This window comes from Gymnodraco acuticeps, unplaced genomic scaffold (assembly GCF_902827175.1).
Source record: "Gymnodraco acuticeps unplaced genomic scaffold, fGymAcu1.1, whole genome shotgun sequence".
Classification (NCBI taxonomy): Eukaryota; Metazoa; Chordata; class Actinopteri; order Perciformes; family Bathydraconidae; genus Gymnodraco; species Gymnodraco acuticeps.
The window spans coordinates 68333-93370 of record NW_022992094.1 but is presented as its reverse complement, the minus strand read 5'-3'; the positions used below and the strand labels follow the sequence as shown (position 1 = coordinate 93370).

At 38.3% G+C, this 25038-nt stretch overlaps 1 protein-coding gene across 1 annotated transcript in view; it reads right to left on the bottom strand.

Moving 5' to 3' along the window:
* fig4a (FIG4 phosphoinositide 5-phosphatase a) overlaps nucleotides 1-25038 on the bottom strand; it is a 50341-nt gene that overhangs the window by 20400 nt on the left and 4903 nt on the right. Inside the window, exons 5-20 of the mRNA XM_034202739.1 lie at nucleotides 21995-22151; nucleotides 21442-21492; nucleotides 20505-20668; nucleotides 20088-20216; nucleotides 18503-18603; nucleotides 17587-17749; nucleotides 14061-14158; nucleotides 11591-11724; nucleotides 10936-11052; nucleotides 10033-10078; nucleotides 9416-9564; nucleotides 8645-8811; nucleotides 5697-5835; nucleotides 5020-5078; nucleotides 4382-4529; nucleotides 4043-4126 (exon numbers count right to left, since the gene is read on the bottom strand). Coding sequence (XP_034058630.1) covers nucleotides 4043-4126; nucleotides 4382-4529; nucleotides 5020-5078; nucleotides 5697-5835; nucleotides 8645-8811; nucleotides 9416-9564; nucleotides 10033-10078; nucleotides 10936-11052; nucleotides 11591-11724; nucleotides 14061-14158; nucleotides 17587-17749; nucleotides 18503-18603; nucleotides 20088-20216; nucleotides 20505-20668; nucleotides 21442-21492; nucleotides 21995-22151 — 1906 coding nt within the window. The remainder of the gene's footprint in view (nucleotides 1-4042; nucleotides 4127-4381; nucleotides 4530-5019; nucleotides 5079-5696; nucleotides 5836-8644; nucleotides 8812-9415; nucleotides 9565-10032; nucleotides 10079-10935; nucleotides 11053-11590; nucleotides 11725-14060; nucleotides 14159-17586; nucleotides 17750-18502; nucleotides 18604-20087; nucleotides 20217-20504; nucleotides 20669-21441; nucleotides 21493-21994; nucleotides 22152-25038) is intronic.

Genomic DNA, 25038 nt, shown 5'->3' with positions numbered 1-25038 from the left:
GTGAAGTGATTTGATAGAATAATGTGAAACTAAAGATTTATAGACGGATACAAAAAAAGGAGACCTTCCAACTGGATGAATTGATTATTGACTGGTCTTATGAAATGGTCCATTACATAAGAAGCTGATTGATGAGGCGGATGTTTGCATCTTACCCAGGCTGTGACTCAACCTTAATGACATTTCTTGAACCAATGGTCGGTGTTAATATCATAATGTGTGTATTGATCTGTGATGAGCTGCGATGTAGTTATGTAACTGCAGAATGTGGTATGGAAATGATTCAACTTTGTACCAGCTAGCTCTTAAATTCAATATGGGGACTTTTCTTAAAAACTAATATTGTTTTGGCTCCGCCAATTATTTTGTGTGTTATAGTGACTCCTTCTGGTGACTTCCCGTACTGCATGAAGCAGTTATTTTTAGTTCCCATGTGACAGAAAGTTAGCCTGAGACATTTCAGAATAGCATGTGTGCTCCAGCTAAGGTGGCGTCTGTTCATCCTGTGCCATCCATCATTCATCATAGCCCTTGAGAAGGCATTTCAAGTTTTTATGTTTCTACATTATATATCTTTACCTTGAGTGCATTATTGTGATATTTGATCCCAGCTGACATTTTGTAGTTGCTGTATATGCAATATAGCTTAAACATTGCATCTGTACTTTGGCACTGACCTAATTTCATGCCGTCTTGGATATATATCTATGTATACGTAATTATTATGTCATGTAGTTCAGTGGTTCTCAAACTTTTTTCAATAATGTACCCCCTTCGGAAAAAAAATGCCTATATAAAGAGGTACAGTACAGCGATGCACCATCAGTGTCTGATTTATTGAAACAACAACATTGTAACTGAGAAAAACTTAAATGCTACATTTCAAATGTTTACAATCCATCACTAAATTCATGGCAAACCAATTTTAACATCATGCAATAACACTAAGACGACATTAGTTGCATTGAACTGAGGCAACTGCGGTTATTACACTTTGCGTTTTGAAATATGTGTAACTCTGTTAATATAAAACCCACACTGCTCAAACCTCGTTACTTTTCCTAAAATTAGTATATTTATTTATTTATTTATTTATTTTGGGGCATGGGGAATGAAGAGAAAAAGATATATGAGCATTTTATGAGCATGGGATTTTGACACCTCATATAAACATATGCTATACTTTGCGGCCACACGCCGTTGCCAAGCAACGCTTATTGTTTAGGTCCTTTGATAAGCAGGCAGTCATATCATTAGCTAGAACTAGCTAGATCTGATAGATTTGGACATAAACGCGAGTGAAGTATAACTGGACGCGCGAGAGAGAGATCAGAGATCAGAGAAGCTGCTGCTGACGGAGAACACGCAGCTCTGCATGATCACAGCTCCGTCCGCTGTGACGGACCGTTGAGCGGAGGAAAATACACTAAGAGTTAGACCTAACTAACACACTTAGCTAGTTTATCTACTCTGGAACTAGCTAAACTAGTTATACATATATTTATTCTTTACTGTCGGGTCACTTATTACAGGTTCAGCGAGCTGCACGAGCCTGACGAGCTGTCAGGAGAGGGAGAGGAAAAGAGAGCACCCCGTTTATTGTTCCCATTTTATTATCCAGAATTACTGTACACTTTTGAAGAAAGTAGTTAATCTACTATTAGTAGTTTGTTTAAATGCATGAATTACGTTTTTTTTTTTCATTAACATAAAATAAATCTCACGTACCCCCTGCAGTACTCCAACGTACCCCTAGGGGTCCGCGTACCCCCATTTGAGAACCACTGTTGTAGTTGATATTTACAATTGCTCTTGTTTCTGTATTCCTTCAGTTTCATACTGCTTGCTTAGTAAAGCTTCAAAACATCACCTCGGGGTCCTGAGTTTTACTTTGTGAGAGTGTTTATCTCGCTGGTTAACCAAGAAGGAGATTTCGGCGAGGCCAGTATAAAAATATTGCGAATTTTTTTCTTTCCATGGTGTATATATCTGCAATTTTGTATTTTGTTTCTTAGTTATTGTATTATTAATAACGTGTGTAAATCCCTCACTGTATCTGCTGTTGTAATCATGTAAATGTCAACATTATGGGACAAATAAAGGATTTCAGATTCTGATTCTTTGTATTGTGCTTCACCATCATTAGTTGATTAGCTCCCCATTGACATCAGGACAGCAGATAGCTTGCACATCTTCCGGCGCAAACTGAAAACTCATCTCTTTCGACTCCACTTCGAGCGATAGAACTATTAACAAAGCACTTATATACTAATAAAGGACTGGCTTATCTAAAGCCAGTTGAGTAGTACTTCAAATGTTTGGCTCTATGAAACCTGATGTACTTATATGATTCTGTTTTCTTCAAGGTTGTGTCTTCCTGGTCGAATGTACTTATTGTAAGTCGCTTTGGATAAAAGCGTCAGCTAAATGCAATGTAATGTAATGTAATGTAGTTGTGTTTATTTATTTTGATGCTATTTTGCAAATGTTTTGTATCTGTTATGATTAGGGATTGCTGTCGTTAAGGTTTTAACGGTACTACTACTTTTATCTTATCGATCCGGTCTTTTAACGGTACTTTTGGAGAAAAAAATAAGGTAAACTAAACAAATTATGAACAAAACTAACATTGCTTTTTATTTAAATTAAATACGTAATATTTCACATCAAAAGAAACAACAATGTTTTAACAAATCGTATTAAATCGTATTAAATAAAGAATTGTAAACAGAATAGCTGAAACTTTAACAAAATAAATAACTCAGTTACCTCTAATCATTAACCCATGTTTATATAATTGAATTAACTTTGTGTGTTGCTGCTAGCATACATAATACCTGACGTGGAAACGTTACTCGTGGATGGGGCTACAGAGCTACTAGAAAGACAGTCGAAAACGGTGCATTTCTCCGTCTGGATGTGGTGCACTTTTGCTAAATGTTTAGACAAATTGCTCGTGTTAACGCCCTTACATGCTAAACTCTTATTCCACTTTTGGTAACGAGCATTCTCCACATCGAGACGGGTAAAGTTTAACCACACCTCGGAGCGCGTTCTCTCCGCCATCTACTCTGTGTGTGTGTGTGTTGCTGCATGTAGCAGCTGCGTGTGTAAACTGCCCCGCCCCCTCGCACACAGACGGGGAGAGAGATCTCTCGTCTGGATTGGAAAGATCGTGAAAAATAATTTGACACATTTGCAAGACTTTTTGCATATTAGAAACGGAGTTGGCGACACTAAAACTGCAATATAATGTTTGTGTAGCAATAATACATATTACATATTTTTTACATGTCTCCAGTACCGATAAAAAGACCGATAACGTCGGAGCTTAACGGTACCACGGTCTTTAATAAGTCAGCCCCGGGGCCCGTTTAATACCAGGGCTCGGTACCCATCCCTAGTTATGATAGTAGGTTATGTCTGTTTTCATGTATAGAGTTATTTTTGTCTCCTTTGCTTTTTCTTGTTTTACTCAAAACTAAGTGATGTTTTTAATTATCGTACTGTGTACACACAACACACACCACAACACACACACCACCACACACACACACACACACACACACACACACACACACACACACACACACACACACACACACACACACACACACACACACACACACACACACACACACACACACACACACACACACACACACACACACACACACACACACACACACACACACACACACACACACACACACACACACACACACACACACACACACACACACACACACACACACACACACACACACACACACACACACACACACACACACACACACACCACACACACACACACACACACACACACACACACACACACACACACACACACACACACACACACACACACACACACACACACACACACAGTGTTCTAAACAAAGACTGGAAAAAGGACAAAGCCTTGTTTTTGGTAACACAGTGTCAAATGAAGCCATATGAATGAGGGCACGGTGACATGTGATTCATTACATAAACAGAACATCACAAATGTGAACATGTAACTAGCTCAAGCTGCACTCACCCCAGCACTGACTTTCCCGTTTCCTCCGGCTTGCGAACTGTGAAGGGGCTTGGATCAACTCCAACGGTTTTGGGCATAAATTCCCTTTATGAACACAAATTATAAGGAAACCCATCACAATTACAAATAATGAGTATTTGTTACAGTTTAAATCCAAAGTGTTTACCATCAAAACAACAGGGATGCTTTCATTTAATTTCACAATGTTTAAGCAATAACTGTTACACTGTAGTTAGCTAGAAAATATAGTGGATTGTAGATTATCACTCAGTCCATTTTGATTTAGTTTTATGTTTCAAATGTATCTTTAAGTGTCTAAAGAGTTGCGAGTGTATTTACCTTGCAGAGTTGGTCATGGCGATGCAGAATGTGTCATCAAAGGAGGTCAGTTCATAGGGTCTGAAGAACTCTGTGTAGATGTCTATGCTCTCCTCAAAGCGGTTCACTCTCTTCACTTTTACCTTCTTCATGTTGTCCTCACAGGGGACTGCATCCACACAGGAGCACAAATCAAACGTGCAGAAAAATCAATTATCACAAGAAAACAATAAAGAAAGTCCTGCTGATATTATGTCAGCAATGCCCATGAAAAAACCATTAGAACAATGAATGTAACCTCCAAACATGTCCCATCTGTGTAACTAATGCCAGATAAAGTGTAATTGTCTGTGCCCTTGAGCTCCATTGTTGTTTAAAAAAACACCAGTGAGACAAAACATCGCATCTGGTGACATTATATTTCATTTTTATGATCTTACAAACACTGTTGCACAGTAATTTATTTAGGAAAACCGGAGATATGTGCCTACAAAGCTAAGACAAGGCGTTATTCCTCCATCTTGAAACTGGATGACGATAAACTATTTTGATTAGATTTTCATAAAAAAGATCAAGGAACTAATCTGCAGCTGCCTCTGTTACCTATTACAGATACTGCAGGCATTATTCCAATTATCATATACTGAAGAGATACCGACCTTCATCATAGGGCACAGGAAGGTAGGACAAGATCCCTGCAGTCCACCACAGTGTGTAGCTGCAGACAGACAAGATACGCACGTGTTGAAATGGGTACAATTACCTGGGAAAAAGGCTTGATTTACAACACAGCCATTTTATTTTCCAATAAAAGTAGCTTGCAGAACTAGCTACAAATGTCCCTTAGAGTCCCAGACAGCAAATTGCAACCTAAAAAATGGTCTATTTCCCATTGTTCATGTATCTTATACCCATGACAAAGGGTGTATATAGGATTAAACCATGGCCTTGAACACACTGCACCCTAGGAGAAACCAAAGTAACTGTATTGCAGTAATGTGGCGATAAGCCATGAAGCAATAACACCAGAGACAAAGAGTATTTTTTGCCAGATTAAGAGAGCAAAATAAATAAAAAACTGCTCATGTGAACAACATCCAAGGCAGACTTGTACATCCTGGGGTTAAAATAATCATTTTCAATAGCAGCGCTAATCTATTGCGAGTGATTTCCCACTGATATATTCAATTAGTGTAAATGCAAAGACCCACAAACATTCATAAGCCATTGAAAGAGGTTTTGTGGCAGATGCAAACATGTTATCCAAGGTTCTTATTTATAAATGTGCATTTTAGTACAGCAAGTGTGTTTGTTAGTATACAGATGTGTTTGTTACCTGCGTCTGTCTTGGGGGAGGGCCATGGTGTTCTTATGATGCAGGTAGAAGTCGGTGGGCAGCTCCCACAGGTGAGGCTTGGACTCTGATGGCTGGTAGACTTGGAGAAACAGGTTGATGGCATCCTGTCTGTCAGCATCTGGAGGTGCAAGAAGGACATAATAATAACAAATAAAACATAATGGTTAGTTAATCTACAAAAGAGAATTTATAAAACTAAATGCAGATGAGGGATTACTAGAGTCAATCATGGTTTAGTCCAGGGGTGGGGAACCTCCGGCCTCCGGGCCGTATACGGCCCGCGAGACAATTTGGTACGGCCCTCGAGGTAATTTATAAACACACGCAAAAAAGAAAAAAATGTAAGAAATCTAGACCGCAAAAAAATTAAACAAGCGAGTGCCTGTTTTTCCTGGCCAAGGTCGGGGTCCTTGAACACAACACGAGCCCAACGTGTCATCACGTGGTATATGTCTCATCTGACAGGGTGCAGTTCTGACGGAGAGAACCAGAACGCCGCTCCGGCATTTCAGAAATTGCAGTACCCATAAGGAGCCGTACACATGCTGCAGTTTCTGCGTGGCTGTGTCTTTAGTTGAAAGCCCAGTGGCGATCTGCTCATCCGTCACACTGATCATACAGTCAATAACTTTGTTGTTATTAGCATCTGGTTAGCTAGCTATGCTAACGAATATAAGAAGCTTTTTCTACAACCAGTGAGGTAAAGGCACATCTTTATATGATCATTATAGTTATAAAAAAAATAAGAGAATAAAGTAAACAGGTATAAAATACTATATGACAGTAAAAAAAGTTGTTATTAATAAAGAAGAATACAGTTTGAAAGGAGAGTGATTTGTCAAATATTCATAAAGAAAAATAAATCTGCTTCCAGTTCTGTTTCATATGGGTGTTGAGAGATGTATCCATAGATCTCCTAATGTTGCTCTCAAAGTGCACCAGATTGATGCTTTTAACTTCAACATTTAAAAAAAAATCTTCCCGGGGGAGCATGCCCCCCGGACCCCCCTAGAGGAGGTGAGGTCCCCCCCCACTTAAATCATGTTCACATGGTTGGAAACTAAATACATTGGCACACATCTTGTGTCCATATCTTTCTGTTTTGGTGGTCACGCCACACCGTGGTGCATGCAGATATCTGGATTAAGAGGTTGCTTTTTCTTTGCACAGAATGAAATGAATGGGCTGTGATTTTTTTTTTTTTAAGCAGAGGTCAATAATTTGTACGGCCCTCTGAGGATATTGTAAAAATTGAAATGGCCCTTGAGAGGAAAAAGGTTCCCCACCCCTGGTTTAGTCATTGTTCAAGCAGAAATACCAAATATTTGTAAGCCTTATTGTTTGTTAAAAAGCAATTATTTCCAGAGAGTTTATACTTGTTTTATGATTTTTTTCTCTTGAGCACATTATGTTGAATGTCATTATGTATGAAATCTTCAATATAAAAAAGTATTGAATGCATTGTCAGTAAAATCTCTCCGAACCACTTCTGGACAATGTGCTTGTATTAAAAAAATTCTGTTCTGTGTAATGTTTCATTTGTTGTTCAGCACATGGCACATGTTTTCAATGTTGCCTACTTTGAGTGCCATCCATCCCCTGTGAAGCCCTGTGCTGCTCCAATATAATTAAAATAATTCAAAACAAAATTGGCTGTATTAAAGCCTGATACCTCGCCTTTCCTCTTGGCGATTATGGATTAGCTTTTAACTTCAATGTAGACATGCATCAGAAATAATTCACAGAAGCAATGTCTCACAACATGTTATTATGAATGATATGCACAAAGTAAAAAATACATTTCACTGGTCTCAGTGCGTACTGTATGTTTGTGTGTCAAAAATGTTTATGTGAGAAAGAAAAGTGTTTGTCAGGGATGTTGAAGTGTATGTCATTAATTTACTGAGGAATGATTGCTGTGTATGCTCTGATAAGCATCACAAATGACTCTCCTTATATTGCTAATATACTTGTTTTTCAAAAGATACAGTGTTTCATTTTGTATGGTGCTATGGCCATCACTCAATAATGCGACATTGCGCTATAAAAACACAATTTAATTTGATTTCAATTGAATAAAAAACACTTTTAAAGAGTGATACAAGGCCGTTTTTAGAGTGTTTCAATTTGGTAGCAAATTGGTTTTTCATAGCACATGAAAATGACATTATTTGCAAATAGTTGTTATGGTTGAAGGGAAGGTCACAGCTACCTTATCCTACTGGATTACAATTTTCTATTGCTTGTCTTTGTCCTACTATAGACTACTTTGGTGCTTTGCAGAGAGTGCTGAGGCATATCTTAGCCAGAGAAGCAACAGGAGGTTAACTTGGTAGGTCAAGCAGCACAGCGCCATCCCTCTTGACTTAATACAAAGCACACAACCTTCCTTTTCCATTTCTAGGGCTACAGATACCACGAACAGTCACTAGAGTGTTGTGTACACCCATGCACATTTCCATAGATGCGCTGTGACTACATATAAACAAGGGTGTCATTTATAGTTATTAGAACATCTAATTGCAGGCACCACAAAGCAACACATCCAGACTTTTTAGACATTAGATGCAAGTGGCAAATTGAAAAAGAGAAAACATCTCACCAGATAATTAAAATAATTCTCCAGATAACAATATCGGAAATCAAATGCTCTTAATCTAACACTTTTTGCAGTTGTCATAGAAATTGCTTTGAACACCCTGTAACTGTGCCAACAGTCATTAGGGAACTATGCTGAATATGACTGTGTGCAACGTACGTTCACACTTGAGGTGTAACACAGCAGCATAAAATGGTTTTATTGAGTAACACAACATATATAAGAGATAAGTAACATGCATAATCCTCCAGTCCCTTCTTAATTACTTCTGTGCTGGTGTGTAATAAAGCATTGTTATGCACCTGTGTAATGTGTGTGTGTAACGCACCTGAGAAAGCGTTGCTGTAGTAGCGCGACAGGGTCTGCATGATGTCTTTGGAGTGTTGTGTCCAGGGAGCGATCTTGCGGTAGGTCTTGACCCTGTGGACCAGCTGGGAGCCACCGTACTGCAGTGACAACGTGTCTCCATGGTCCTCATACAGCTCCTCAAACAACCTGGGCCACACACACACACACACAGGCTAGATAAGGTAATCTTCTCTTGATTTTGAGAGATTCTTATACAAAATGTGGCGTTTGTGTGATTGCTGTATGCATTTCTTCTGCTTCTGCAAAACAACAGAGGTGTGCAACACTTATAAAACTCCTGTTTCATGAGCAAAGATCTAAATAAACGTATTATGGGGTGTTAATGTAGAGGTACAAGTAGATCAGAATTCCAGTTAAAGAAGTCAAGTTAGACATGTGACTGATGATTCTTCTCCCCGATGCATTTAAGTCTATGAAACATCTCCACAGTCAAATGTAATACTTTTTATAAACCTTTTTATTTTTATTGATCAAATAAATGAATCTACAGATGAATCAATAATGAAAATAATCATTAGAAGCAACCCTATACATGACAACGGGGGTAGTCGTGTGTAACTCTGGATTTTTTTACTGCAAAAAGTGTGATTTAGTCTACTGGGGATCCTAATAAGTGAGAATTAAAATCCATAATGTAGCCTAGGTTTTCAGACAAAATTTACATATTGCTGAACTGACCAACATTTTTCATTGGCTCTGGCATAATACATGCTACCGAAAGGAGCTTTACCTCACACAGTCCGTATCAAACTGGAGTCTGGGTTTGTCGATCATTCCCAGTGCAAAAAGCTGATAGGCCAGCGCACACTTCCCCACCATGAACTGAGCGGTGTTGGTCCGATCCAGACAGTCCACACAGTTGGTCCTCAACACGCCGGTCTACAACAATAAAGACTCATTAAACTTACTTAATGTATGTATGTTCAGTATGTAGTTAAACACAAACTAAATAATAAGGTAATTATATTAGTGAAATCACAGCATCAGCTGTAACCATCTCCATGTATTAACCCTCTGTAAATGGTGGTCATTAAATTGCGGAAAACAGCTCGGATAATTCCAAGAACATCGCTGCATATGTGATCAAGGTTTCTAAGAAAAACACTCATTATGCAACGATATGCTTTGGCCTAGTTTTGCATCTAAATGAATGCTGAGCCCCTTTCTCAAATAAACATCATATGAAAAGCTATGTTTTTTGGCAAGAAATCTCACTGCTCATAATTAATTTGTTGAGTATGAATTTGTTTACATTATGTTTTTTTTTAAATAATTTGGGTAGAATATTAAGTGACAAACTGAATTCTGACACAAAGTTACAGCAAACCCCTCCGCCATGTGACGTACCTGCACCCGTCCACTGGCTGTGATATGTCCACCTAAATCTCCCCACCTGAAACAAAATACATTTTAATTAACTTGACCAAGAAAAAAACATTAATACTTTGCATTAAAGTACACTTGTCAATTCTGCATATTTATTATAATTTACTGATAAATCAATGAAACATAAACTGCATAAATGTAAACACTCTAATCTGATTATCCTTATAATTCATGAGCTCATTTATGGATGTGATGAAGCCTAGAGGTGCCATAATTATTAAACCACATCAACTTACAAGGGTTATGTTTATTTGTGTGTATGTGAGAGATCATGTGCATGAGTGTGAGGTGCGTGTGTGTATAACAAAGAATGTGAGATAGCATTGGGACTGCAGAAGAAAGGGTAATACATAGTTACCATGGAGAGGTCGTTGGGTTATGTAACAAAATGGTAATGTTAGGGGGAAATGATTAAGAAATGCTAGCAATGGCCAACACAAAGTACACAGATGGAAATCTAGAAAACTCTCTGAGACAAAATGGTCATTAGGCGTCATTCCCATTAAGAATTCATAGGAGTACATTTTTCAAATTAAACAGCCTCAATAAGTGTGGGGGTCAGAATTAGAGGAATAGAAACATTTAATAATAATAATACATTTTATTTGGGGGGCGCCTTTCATAGCACCCAAGGACACCTTACAGGGCATAGGGTAATACAGGGAAAATGTAGCTTTCCTTCCATGATACGCAAATAGAAAAAAGATGGTGGCATGGTTTAGCACATGGTTTGTTCCTCTTTTTTCTCATATCACTGGTATGTCATGGCATACCATTTGCCACCTTCTCTTTCTCGCTCTTTTATATGGAATTGTAATGCAGTCATTTGAATTGAATTGAAGCTAGGAGTCTGAAATGGCTCACCTGTCATCGGGTCTGACGGTGTGACAGTAGAAGTCGGAGCGGTTGATGTAGAAACCGGTTCGCTTCACCACGTTCTCGGCTATCATACTCAGACGGTCCAGAACATTGCACAACTTACTAAGAGAAATAGAAATGAGGAATTTTAATTTCTAAATTTTTGTTTCTGGAGCTGTGGAACAGTAATGCTTCTGTATACAGGGGGCGTGACCATTACGTTCAATGTGGATGACTGATCTTCCATCAGTTTTTTTTTGTTTTTTTAGTTAGTGATTATGTCACTGATCAGAAGAGAATATTTTAAATACTTTGCTGTAGAAAAACATTTTTGGAAAAGTTTAAACATTTCTGAGTTCAGAGTATGACGTAACTTTAGTCTTTGATCCTAACAGGATTCAAGGAAGTTTTAAAATGGCAGAAAATATCAGATAACAATACCATATTTAAAACGAAAACTGAAATAATTTACATTTAGATGAAATATAGCCATTTTGTGCTGCTCATCATTCTCCACACTAGCTCGGGCAAACAGCTTTGCTCTCACACATTTAGTTTGATACCACCACGAGTTATTATACTGCATTAACCTCCTAACCTTTAAAATCTCAGTAGAAAGGATCCTATCTGCTGTTGGACTTTAAAGATCTATAGTCCCCACCTCTTGGTGTAGCGGGCCATGTCCCAGGCGATGTAGTCGATGCAGTTTTCTGGAGGGAGAAACTGATTTAGGTTGATCACAGCTGGGTACAGCTCTTCACTCAGGATCCTCTCATGTCTCCTTTTTTCCCGTTTCTGTAGCACAACAAAGAGACGCATGTGTGTATCGCATGTAGGATTTAATCTACCCACAAAGCCAGTCCAACAAGGACACCAGTATAGATCAACATGAGAAATCTGTTGGTTGTAATAAACGCATTCACAGAGATCCTTTCAGGTCTTCTCCACAATAACCCTGAAAAATAGAGCTGCGAGAAACAATTTACAGAATCCATTCAGACTACGACTTATGTGAAATGTAAAGCACAGAGCTGAGGAGAGACAATGCAGATAGGTGGGGTTATATACTGTAATATAATAGGTGTAACTGTAGGGGATATTGGTGCAAATTGAATTGTATGCCACAAAGAGGGATTAGGAGGTGAATTCATAGTTTCATTTAGAATCTTATTACAGTAAAAAGTGCTAATTATCTTCCGATAAAAATGTTTAATGAGTTTACATCAGGGCATCCAAAAAGTTTGACTGCTGTTGGTTTATTGTTTCTGAGCTCTAGATGTTTAATGAATTCATAGAAAATATTTGTAAATAAATAAGACTTTTTTTGTTAATGCATTCACACACCCCCTGTGTGTCTCTTTGACCTGTGGTCACACAGTCCATTAAGACATTTCTCCATTAAGTTATGTCTCCTCACATTGTGTCTTTATGACTGATCTCCCTGGGTGATAATGGGCTTGGAAGCATCATTTAGCAGCTTGCACATGCACACATCCAGCCGTGGCAAAGCAACACACTCACATTAACGATGCATTTCCTCATTCGTTTGGCATGGGTGTGTCATACTGTCTGACAAACACACACACAAACACACACGCACTTTATGAGGCACAGAAGAAAGACTAGGAAACATGTGCACATGTACTACATATGGGGGGGGGGAGCTGGTCATGGACACCGTAAAAATCAAATGTGCGATGTGTATTTTTTTTTATTTATACGTCTTTATTTTTCTCATCTTAATTCCTCTTCCTTTTGTGTGGGCAGGTTCTATGTTTGGTGGTTGCTCCCAAATATGAATGGATTCTCTGGCAAAAATGTTTTGTTGTTGATTAATTTGAAAAATTAATTGATTAGGTGCTGAATAAAAATGAATAATTTGTAGGTGGGGAGAGTAGAGATTTTCTCCGGCAGTCACAACAAATCTAATCTAATTAAGTTGTCTGATAGGAAAGGCGATTCACATGCTCGGCCATGTGTTTTCTTCCTCTTATCATTCGGACCCATCAGAAAACCATGCAAACATCCAAGAGTTGACACAGCATGCTGACCCAAGTCAACACTGTTGAGAGAAGGGCTGTCATGGTTTCATGGTTACTTAACAAATCCTTCCTCCTACTGTCTCATGGGACAAGAGAGAGGGTGTATTGTATATATCCAGCCAGCACATATCACATGGCCGCAGCTTGTGTAGACCTCTAAAGTCTGTGATACAACATGAGCTTGAAACCCAAGAGTGAATAGCTGTTTGCATGAGTGTGTCCATGCTGGTGAATAAGAAAGAGTAGTAGCGCACTGGTTCATGAGAGGACATTGCTAACAGTTTTGCACACATGGATAAGAAGATAAAACAATGTAAAGACGCGATTATTCCTTATGAATAATGCATTCATGCAACTCTTCTTGTGGAGTTGTACTCAGTATAAAAACATATATATATATAAGATGACATTTTATTAGCGTATAGTAACTTATTAGTGATACTTTGCATTGTCATTTCGTAATTCATAAGCAGTGAAGTTGTATGCTGTGTGTGTGCAGGTAAGAGTGTGTGCAGTGTTTTCATCCCTTTCAGCATTGCTGCATGTGTTTTAAGGGCAAAGCAGACCAAGATTATTAAACGTTACCATGTCAACGCCAGGTAAGCAGCAACTGCCGGGAAAATCTGACATTATTATTAAAGTCTCCACAGCAACAGCTTACCCCCCAGTAAAAATCCAGTGCTTGACTGATTGCATATTCACACCCCCCTAGATATCTACCTTTTTGGTGATTTTACAAATATATCTTACATAATACTCACACTTAAAAGCCAGTCTTTCTGAAGAAAACTTAAATATCTCACTACCTAGATCTTATTAATCAGACTTTTGCTGGCCATCGCTCCAATGACAATAGTGAGTACCCCATGTTTTAGTTTCAGTTACCAAGGAAACAATTCCCCAATAAAACATTGTTTTCTTTGAAAGCCATTCCCCTTCTCTTGGCATGATTTATTTTAGTGACCCATTGTCATTCCCGAATTAAAAGTAAGTTATATATTTAAATGTTCATCACATCTCTCTTAGAGTGATGTTAGTATATATATTAGTTTTATTAAGAATATACTTAATAATAACTTTGCATGTTACCTTGACCAGGTTGAGGATGATGATAGGAGAGCCAAACCGCTGCAGCATCTGGTCAAAATGGAGGGCAGCTACATGGGCGTATGGGTCGGCTTGGTCCACTGAAAGAGAAATCACAAAGAGTGTTAAATATGTATAGGGCACTCATGATATTGCATGGTATAAAATAGTTAAACAAATGGAAATATCTTATGCCATTGTATTGTGTCTGGATGTCTGCTGAATATGAGAAATTCAAGAAACAGCCAAACAGCACACTTAACTACAGACTGAGCAAACTAATGTATTTCCTCCCCCCTGTTGTTGACCCTGCTTATCGTTAATGGTTTTTTTATTTTAACATCATGTTTAATGCCTCCTGTGGAGCCCAACACCTGCAGCCAGCAGCCATGTTGGACCAGTGGAGCAGCCAGAAAACAGATTAAAGGAAATAGGGCAGACTGGCTCACTGGTATCTAAAGAAGAAGAAGAGTAACCAAGTTCAGGGGCCTCATTTATAAACGGTGCGTACGCTCAAAATATCGCGTACGCCAGTTTCTAAGCAATGTTTGCGATTTATAAAAAACAAACTCGACAGGAAAATGTGCGGTCCTCCACGCAAACTCTGACCCATGCGTACGCATTAAGCAAAAAAACGGGAGGGACGAGAAACTGCTACACCGTTGGCAGAAGGAAGAATGGAGAGAAATATGTGGAAATAATACCATAAATAAAATGTTACCTCTCATGTATCATATATGAAGAATTAATTCGCAAACATTGATGGAAGGCAATCTTAAAATGATTAAACAAACGCCTGTTTGAGACTCCTCAGTGCACACAAAAACCTAACTTGGAGAAAAAATATATACGGATATGTTACTTAAAACCACCTCGAATATCTTGTCTTAATATATAATAATGTATTCTCATAAATGATGCTGTAAGCAAAAGGACAGAATTACGTCTAAACTGAGGCCGTTTTGTATTTCTATAGGTTGTATAGATACGAGCATGGTTTTATATACTATCATGTTTAATCATGTTTCATGCCGTTTGCTAAGACCCGCATAAAACACAGGAGGTATGGAAACTATAGAACACCATATATTTGGTAGATTTGGCAGCTGATATAACACAACACATTAGTTTTATTTCCTTTAGCTGGTGGATAGAGTTGCTGCAGTGGAGACACTGCGCTCAGCTGATCAACAGCTGGAACACAAACCACCAAATAAAAATAAATAAAATGAATAGACTCCACTCCGCAGGGATCCCCCGATACTTTCTTACAGTTGCTTATCATGGGGGGTCTCCTGTCCCCGGCACAAACACAGACACACTGCCTGAGGAAGGTTATGTGTATTTTGTCATTCACTTTTTTCGAACCACTTATTTATTTGTTTTGGTGACGATCCGACCTCCATGCTGCTACTCTGGTTCAAACTGCATCCACCAAACAATGTGATTTGTCTCCACCTCCCCAAAAGAACCAACATCTGACACGGTGTGAAATGTCTTTTTTAGCTGTTCTGTCATCATTTCCTGCGATCTTCTTCATGCAGCCAGTCAAAATGAATATTAATACGGGGCGTTTCTTTGACTATTTGTAGGCAAATATGGGCGTTACGTGAAGCCCGCAAAAGCTGCGCCGCATTTCGAGTTGATTGTGATTTATAAAAGGGAAACCGGCGTAGGACGTGCCGCACGCAAGTCCTACGCCGGTACGCAGTGTTTTATGAATTGGAAAATGTCTGTGCTTATTTATTTGCTTTGTCCTACGTATGCAACCTTCCCACGTGAATCCTACGCAAGGCTTTATAAATGAGGCTCCAGGTCATCTCCTGCACGACCAGGACATTTGAGCACTTCCGGGCCACCATGAAGACATTATATATATATATATAGTTTATACACTTGTATAACAGTGAGCTATCTCAGGCACCAAGAGGGTGACACAAGATGGGATGAGGTCGAATTCACACACTGACCTAGATTCGTCTTAACAGATGTAAGTCAATCGGTAGTATCACATAACCTGTCTGCATCTGTTTTTTTAATTTTTAAAGCTCCAAAGGTCTTTGAGGAAAAATCAGACATGCGTTTTATTTAGCTTTAGATTGTGTGTCACTCTAGGAGTTAAAAAGCAGAGCACCAGTGTAAGTACGATTAAACATTTAAAAAATAAAATACGCGTTATGGGAAATACGTCCATTTGTTTTCTTGCCAATGATTAGATGAGGAGATCGATACTAATCGCATGCGAAACATAATGAAAAAAATGAATTGTCAATGAGTATACCAATACCAATGAAAAACTGTGTCAAATTATATGTAATCACCAAGTGAAAAATACCCTGACAGTGCATCTGGGAAATATAAGGACTGTCTTTAAGGATCAGGATGGATAGTTCAAAGAGGGATCTCAGGGACACACTCAGTGTCTCTATCTCACACCAAAAAAAAGGCCATCTGAGGATGAATTAAAGAGCGAACTGGTTGTAACAATTTCATACAGGCATTGAACGCACCAATGTCATCAGACTTAGGAAGCTGTTCACCCCCCTCTGGCCCTGGATTTGTGTTTTCATCCAGCTCATATTGTGAGAAGGGAATGGACACAAAGAAATGAACCGGTCGGGGGGGGGGGGGGGGGGCGTCCTGCCTTCACCTGTTTTATTCTCATTTTTATTTTATCAATAGCCCTGTTGGAGAAAAGGATGGCCCTGATTTAAGGCCAATCTCCAGTTTTTTCCAATTACACTTTTCCTTTGTCCCCACAGGGTTATTTCTGGTCTTGGGCTACTGATAGAATATTTACAATGTGCATTATCAACTTAAACAGTTAAATACCTGCTCTCTCTTAGAACATATACCTATAATCTTTATTTATGCTACAGAGAAAAGTGGATGAGAGAAAGATTTTCCTTTAAAGCCTGAGCAGCTTTGCCAACTCTCCATATTCTCCATTAAAGAGCAGATGATGTGCACCTTAAAGAGGTGGTTTGGATTGTTTGAAGTAGGGTTGTTCAAGGTTCCTATCCATAGTCAGTGTATTACTTACAGTAGATGGAGTTCAGCTAACCCCTAGTTTAGAAAAGTAGACAGGAGTGACTGCACAGAAGCATAGCGATGTAATACTGTGAATGGGGGCAGCAGCACAACTGTTTTTAGAACCAAAATAAATACAATCAATATCATAATAACAGCTAAAGTGTACACTATAATTTGAATATCTGTACTTTTTTACCTTGAAATATAATGGTTTCAGGTCCCATTCGTAAGGGCTCTCTTAATATAGTGTGTAATTACATTGCAATGTATTATATAAGTCATCTTAAATATGTTTAGCTTCTCCCTTATCCACAGCACATTACATTGTTTAGCTCCTGTGGCTGTACTCCTCTCTGCCCAGACTTTAGGTAAGTATACATGCCTTTGGATTAGTACCACCCCACTACAAACAATCCAAAAAGCCAATAAACAAACCAAGCCATGATACAAATATTTAGGAAAATATACAATTGAATGGGTAATGCAGGAGTCTTACATCGTATTGGGGGTTTTGGCATCATGGTGGAAATGTCCTGTGACCAGTAGAGCGGGACGGAACCTCGCACCTGGACATAGGAGGAGTAACTTCCTGCGGTGAAAGACATAACCGCCGCGTCATTGACGATCTGCTCTGTCTCAACTTCGTTTGCCACATCCCCCTGGAAGCAAAAAGAAAAAAAACTAAGAAAACAAAGCCCAAGGTTGAGTAAACAATAGCACAAAAAAACAACGTCATTAGGAGCTTTCCTTTAAATTACATGACTTATTCGGCAGCTGGCGCTGACCACAGAATTTTAGATTCACTCAAAGAATCCTGGCTATCTGAATCTTGATCTGTGGAAGAAGATGATGTGGGACTATCAAAAACGCCCAAACATATAATAAACTTCTGCTTCTTTTAACTTCAGCTTTTAAACAAACGTCAACAAAATGGCCACTGTGCTTTTGGGCCCAATGGCATCACGTGACTGAAGTGTGGCGCCTACGAATATTTGCTTCAAAGACCACGAATATTTGCTTCAAAGCCTGTGGATCCTCCTGGGGAATTGAACATCCCTTACAATATTAACTACACATGTGCTTTTCCTGCACTATACATGACAAACTGTCTGTTGTGACGAAGGAAAGTTGAACATTATGCTATAATGAAAGATAATTTCCATTTGGATAAGAGCTACTGTACTTATATGGCATTGAACAGAATAGTAGGAAACCGAACCATATATCAGGATAGCAGGAAATGTATGTTTTGGTGCATTAAGTCCCTCCCACAGCACACCCACAGGCACTCAAGGAAGAGGCAGCGGGTCAAATAAACCCCGTGATCACCCTGAGTCATCTCAATCATCCCGTTGGACCTCAGCCCTGCCTCCGCTATCTATTCTTCCCTGTTGCCTCGGCAACCGCTGTACCTCGCAGTTGGCTCCTCTTTTGAGGAAGCGGGTCCCGGCAAATTTACTGGAACGCCTGGCAATGAGGGTGATGTGAACCGGTCGGCCATATATCAGAAGCTCTGTGGTTGGTGGGTAAAGGAATATTAATAACGATACAACATTGACAGCATGACGCAATCACTTCTCTTTTAAAAACACACATACTTTATATTCACATCATCAGGTCTAATCATTCTAAATGCGTTTATTTTTCTATTCCCCTTAATACTTTTGGCTTTACCTCTTTTAAAAATGACTATTTGTTGTGCATTTGTATGCACAAAGTAATAATAGCCATTTTATTTACCTACTTTTGTGGAATATCCACTTTTTTATTAGTTGCGTTTCATGTGCACACATAAGTAGCATTCTTATCTACTCGATGAACATTTAGGACTGAAGTTTTTTATCAGCCTGACAATTGCTGAGTGATATTTAACGAGGCCCAATGTCTCCCTTTGATCTGCCACTTTTTCCCAAAAAATAAAAGAAATCTTGTCTAATTGTTTGTATATATCTGCCAAGTCTCCTCTTATTGCACACATCCTTTCTCTCATGCTCATAAAAAACGCAATGAAGGCCAAACAGTTTCCAGGAACCATCTCCACTGTAAAGCGCCCACACAATGTCTCAGTGGCAGCATGCTGCCAGACAATTGTTGATAGCAGTACTGACTGTAAATGCAGTTTGGATTATCTGGCTACTGCAGCTCAAAAACTGTAATTATAATATAAACTCATTAAAATAAACTGCTGAAAGACTAACTTATTTTGACCTGAGACAAAAAAACTACATATTTTATACTCCTAATGTGATTTATGCAAAGGAGACTTGAAGGTAAATGATTGGGATCTGAAACCTAAGGCAGACTTTGACTATAATAAATCAAACTGTTGACTCAGTTCTAGTCTAGACTCAAGCCACTACTCTGCAGCAGTAACCCATGCATCAATACTACAGCTTCTCAAAAAGCAGAGGATATTATTCACTTGGAGCGTAATACTAATAACCACGGTATGCAGATTTAGTTAGATCCATAGAAGCACCGAATTGAAAGACGCCAACATCATTTGTGTATGCATGTACAAACCTTATATATACAGTCTATGGTACAAACACAGGATTTGTTTTGATAAAAATACCATGTGGTTTATCTGATTAATTATTAACAATGTTGCTGCTTTTTCCCTACAGATAACAGATGTTGTGATTATAAAACTGCCAGTCTTTGATGACCAAAACCATTGCTTGATTATAACACTTGCTTTGATAAATCCATAAGCACAAACACAAATTGCTTCTGCAGTTTAGTGGTGAATCACACACTCAGAGTATAACCCACGTGCTTTGAAAGAGGCTGATTGCAGTTCGAGATGAGGGGGAGTGCCGACAAATAACAACAATGTGAGAGATAGCTGAGTCCTAACAAGATACAGGCAGTTAGTTTTGCTCATTTGTTTTAGTTTCTTTTAAAACCCAAAGAAACAAGTTGATCATGGCAATACAAAAAAACCCATGCACATAAAATCAACAGCTGACGAATTCTGCAATGCTCAAAGGATACTGGACTGGCCACAAAAGCCGTGGATAATATACATGAGCCAGTCATGATGCACGATGTCCTTGACATGTTCCAGCAGCTTTCCATTCCAGACGTACTTGTAGTACGGCTCGTTCTGGAGGCCATACACCACTGTGGAGGAAGAAAAGGAACACAAAAAACCTCGGCATTATTTTACTGAAAAGGGGTCAGAACAAATAATCTGTTAGAAAGTGACAAATAAAAAGTGGAACAAGATCTATTTAGAAACATGTATTAAGTTTGTGTTAAGGTATTACAATAGATATATAATAATGGAAGAACACATAAGCCACAAATGAAGTTATTTTCAATGGACTTCAATGACAATAAAACAGTCGAATTGGCAGTAAATAGATAAATGTCAACGAATATAAGGGCTATTCCTTTACAGCCACTCACCTTGAGTAGGCAGACCCTCATCTTCAAATATGTCAAAGCCGTCGTTCTTGCTCTGGGTCTGAACCTCTTCCTCAGCGGGGAGAGTTGGTGACGTCCACAGTTCATAAGGCCTCTGCAGCAGAGTCAGGTTGTACTGCAGCGAATGGCTCAGGTCATAGCTGTAGCTGTAGGGCACAACAGTATATCATATAAAGTGTACAGTCTGTACTGTCTAAGGGTGAATTTAACACTGAGCAACGCTACAGAGATGTGTATGTCAGACCAGACTGAGTTGTGACAAATTGTGCTAGCTTTTGTTAGAAAAAATATGCATGTACAAGATGACAACTTAATCTAAAAATGGAACAAACTGAAAACTCATCTCTTTCGACTCCACTTCGAGCGATAGATTTATTAACAAAGCACTTATATACTAATAAAGGACTGGCTTATCTAAAGCCAGTTGAGTAGCACTTGAAATGTTTGGCTCTATGAAACCTGATGTACTTATATGATTCTGTTTTCTTCAAGGTTGTGTCTTCCTGGTCGAATGTACTTATTGTAAGTCACTTTGGATAAAAGCGTCAGCTAAATGTAATGTAATGTAACAAAAAGTCTAAAATGTAATTTTCCTCATTTTTCGATCAATACAAGGTTATTTTTGCACCACTTCACAATTTTATACTAACATAGACTCCTATAAATACAACAAAAGGGCACGCTTCTAGAGAGGAAACAGGAAAATTAAAGCAATTTTAAAATATTGCTAGTATTTATCTGAGATCTGGACATCAAAAATCCTTGTGGCTTTATTATAGCCCAACCTTCTCCAAAATATAGGTAATACATTAACTTATGTGGTATATCCTTCAAAATATCCTTCAAAACGTTCTATTTGATGTATATTAATGAGTTAGTGATAATAACAAATACTGTGTGGACTGAGTATGTGTCTTACCTGAAGTAGAAGTTGCTGGATAAATCTACGTTCTGAAAGATCCGCACATATCTAGGAGAGCAAAAACGATGTCAGTCGTGCACACATCTAAAAAAGTACCAGAAAAAAGCATTTGTATAGCGAATCTATAGGTATAATTGTAATGATTAAGATAATATATGCAACCAGATCTTTCTCTGCTTGTTTTATGTGTTGCTGCTGCTGCTTCATTCATCTGAAGGCATTGAAATCTGATTTGTAGTGTTGAAAGTGTTACAGAAATCTTAGTGGATCCAACATTGTAACATTTCTGTTGCAACATCTATGTAAAAGTGGTTCTTATTTAAATATAAGAAGAAAATATTAAATATCTAGCAGATTAAAGTAAAGAGGAGCAAGACGCGAGCACAAACACTTAGGAAGACAATCACAGCACATGAAAATAAAGCGTGATTTAGCAAAATAGCATCCAACAAATATATTACCATTTCTTGAATAAAAGTAGTCCAGTGAGTGTAAAAATAAGGTACTAGTGTATGAATGAATATATGGGAGATCATTTAAAAAAAAGTACCTTGCTTCATCAGGGTGTGAAACCCTGACCGAGTCATTGGGGATGTAGATCATGCTGGTGTCTTCAATTTTGTAGATGGAGTGGCCGCCGATGTCCGCCATCTTTCTGCGCTTGGTGATCAACACAATGTAGTAGCCCTCGAGGAAACGTACAAACCCTGCAAAAAAAAGAAGAAGTATACATTCAAAATCTTTTCAATGAAATTGTCCTGACAGCAGCGCATGAGACAGATAATCTGGGGGAAATGTGGGCCCAGTTAAATCTTGCAAATGCCATTAGAGCACCAGGAGGAGGTGGAGGAACATGGTTGTCCAATTTTAGTTTTGTTATAGGATTATTACTCGGGGTTTAGTCACTGATAAACAAAGAGGGTGAACCCGCGTGGTAAAGCAGGCTGCATCAAATGTTAGACAGTCCTTCAACTGTTACAGATAAAGTTGTATTTGTTTTTTCCAAACATGTTTGTCCAATACAGATGAGGCTTGTTGGAGCAGTTATTATGCTCCAAACATCTGGAACAAACTACCAGAAACCTGCAGGTCTGCTGCAACTCTTACTACTTTTAAATCCAGGCTGAAGACTTTAATTGTTGCCACTGCTTTTAATTGAACTATTCTTATCTTAAAAACTGCACTGTAACTTTTATCCATGTATTTTTATGTTTATTATCTTTGCTTTTTAATGCCATTTTCTTAATGTCTTTCATTTTTGTAAAGCACTTTGAATTGCCTTCTGTTGAAAGGTGCTATATAAATAAACTTGCCTTGCCTTGATATGTCACCTAGGAAAATGCATTGTTCTAACGACTTTAGATATTAACATCCAATGAGTTAATGTGGACTGTCTTCCAGAGAGACAGTATGGACACAAGCTAACAGCTTATGGCCATAACATAACTTGAGTCATTTATATTACACAAGTGAAGTTCATAAAAAAGCATCTGAGCAGCCATCTACAACAGCTTTGACAATAAAAACAAGAGAACACCTTCATTTGCAGAGATGAATCATGAGTGTTTGTGTGTCATACTCTACTTAAATATATATTATCTATCTGTTCCAAACCATGAAGTCTTACATAATTGGAATCAACCAAGAAAGTATCACGTAACATAATAAAGGACTTACAGCTTTTGATGAGGTATTATCTCTTTGTTGACATTCAGTGCATGGGGATGGTTGAGTGGTTTTTTAATAGCCTGAATATTAATAGTAATATTAACCCCATCAAGGCCAGAAGCTTATGTAAATGAGCATGCAACACACACCTTCTTTATTGTGTGTCACAGATGCAATTTAGCAAGTGAATAAGAAGTCCTTGAATTAGATATCATTTGGATCACAGATGCTCTATCATTGTGCTGAGAGATTACTAGTGAAATAAATGATGTTATTATGTTCCTGCTCACAAACAGAATAAAGGCGCATGCAGTGTGATGTAAATCGGTGGACAAAGAAACAACCAATTACATAAACTAATAAATAAGCTCAAACACATGGCTCAACATTATATAATCAAATATTATGCTTGTACATTTTGATCAACATACTTTCTTCAATTAGTGGAACAGTGTTGAGTAGATTATGCATCAAATTGACAGTTTGTGCTCCACTATAACAAGAAGTGATAAAGAAAATAAAAGTTAAAGTAGCACTCTGATGATTTTTCATGTGAAAGGTACATTTACTAGTAACTGGGATTACTACTCAGCGTATGGTTTCCACCGGTGAATAGCAAGCTCCACGTCCCACCAGGCTTAAAATGGACTCTCCACTGGGAGTAAGCCTCAACAACAAATAATGAAGATGTTTTATAAGCTTAAGTGTGTTACACAAGTAGCAAACTTCTATATGGATTTACTTTGTGAGTTCTGTGTGTTATGCAAGCAAGTGCGGTTGAGAATAAGAGGCAAAAGTTAGAGAGGGTGTGTTGACAGTGAGTATGAAGTCAGTCAACAACTGCACGTTGCAGTGCAGTTGGTGTGTAGTTCAAGCTTTCTGTTGCGTAATAAATAAATGCTCTTTGTGACCCAAGCCAAGTTCCCATCATGTCTTGAGGTGTCTTAAAATGCTAAATTGGGCATCTTTCTTATTCTAATTCCCACACTCATGCTAGATATATACATTGTGTAAGTTACTGAATAACATTTTTAGCCATAATACTTAGGTTTCCACAAAGTTTATAACGAGCAATGAAAAGCAGTATGGTCAATTTACAAAAAAACACATAATGTGGCTTTATAGCATTGTTTTATATACAGTTTTGACTTGACTGAAACCTATTTAAAAATAAATCCATATTAATTCAATCCAAGTGACTTTAGCGTATTAAATATGAACTGAGAGTGGCTAGTGAGGGTAAATCGGAAGGATTTACACTAGTTATGGGTTTGTGTTCAAATGTTCCATTATGAGGTATCTTTCACGGTGCACTAACAATAAATTAACCTTGTGAACTATAGCCTTGAACTTAATATTGCTTTTTTTTTTAATTGTGGCTTTTGTGTGTCTTTCTGGCAAAGATGGGTCAGACTGGCAAAATGGCACATTCTACTTGCAGTAATGGTAGTTGCTATACAGTAATATAGTAGTGCCAGAAATAGGGTCTCTCAGGAAAGACTGTAGCCACATGGCTGAGACACTGTTATTCCATATGACACAGGGCCTTTGGCAAATAGCGGAAGTGCCTTGCCCTTGCCGATAAACACACACACACAAAATGAACGGTAAAGTTGAATTCAAGACTGTTGCATTAGTATTATATTTTTAGCCAAACTACCAGCGTGGCTAATGGAGGGCTAGGTCAGTCAGTGTGTCCACCACTTTAGTAGATTGTGATTGCCATGAACTTTTTACAGACGTTTATCCCAAGGAAGAAACCCCAGAACTTTAGTACGCCCCTGACTTTTTCTTGAGTGATTTTAACATTGTTCTTTAGGTTTTGGGGCCCCATTTATTTGTGTATTCTCTTTCTTTTGTTCTTCTCCTTTTTGTTCATGCATTTTGTACTCATAAACTCAGTTACCAATATGCGTATATTAGATT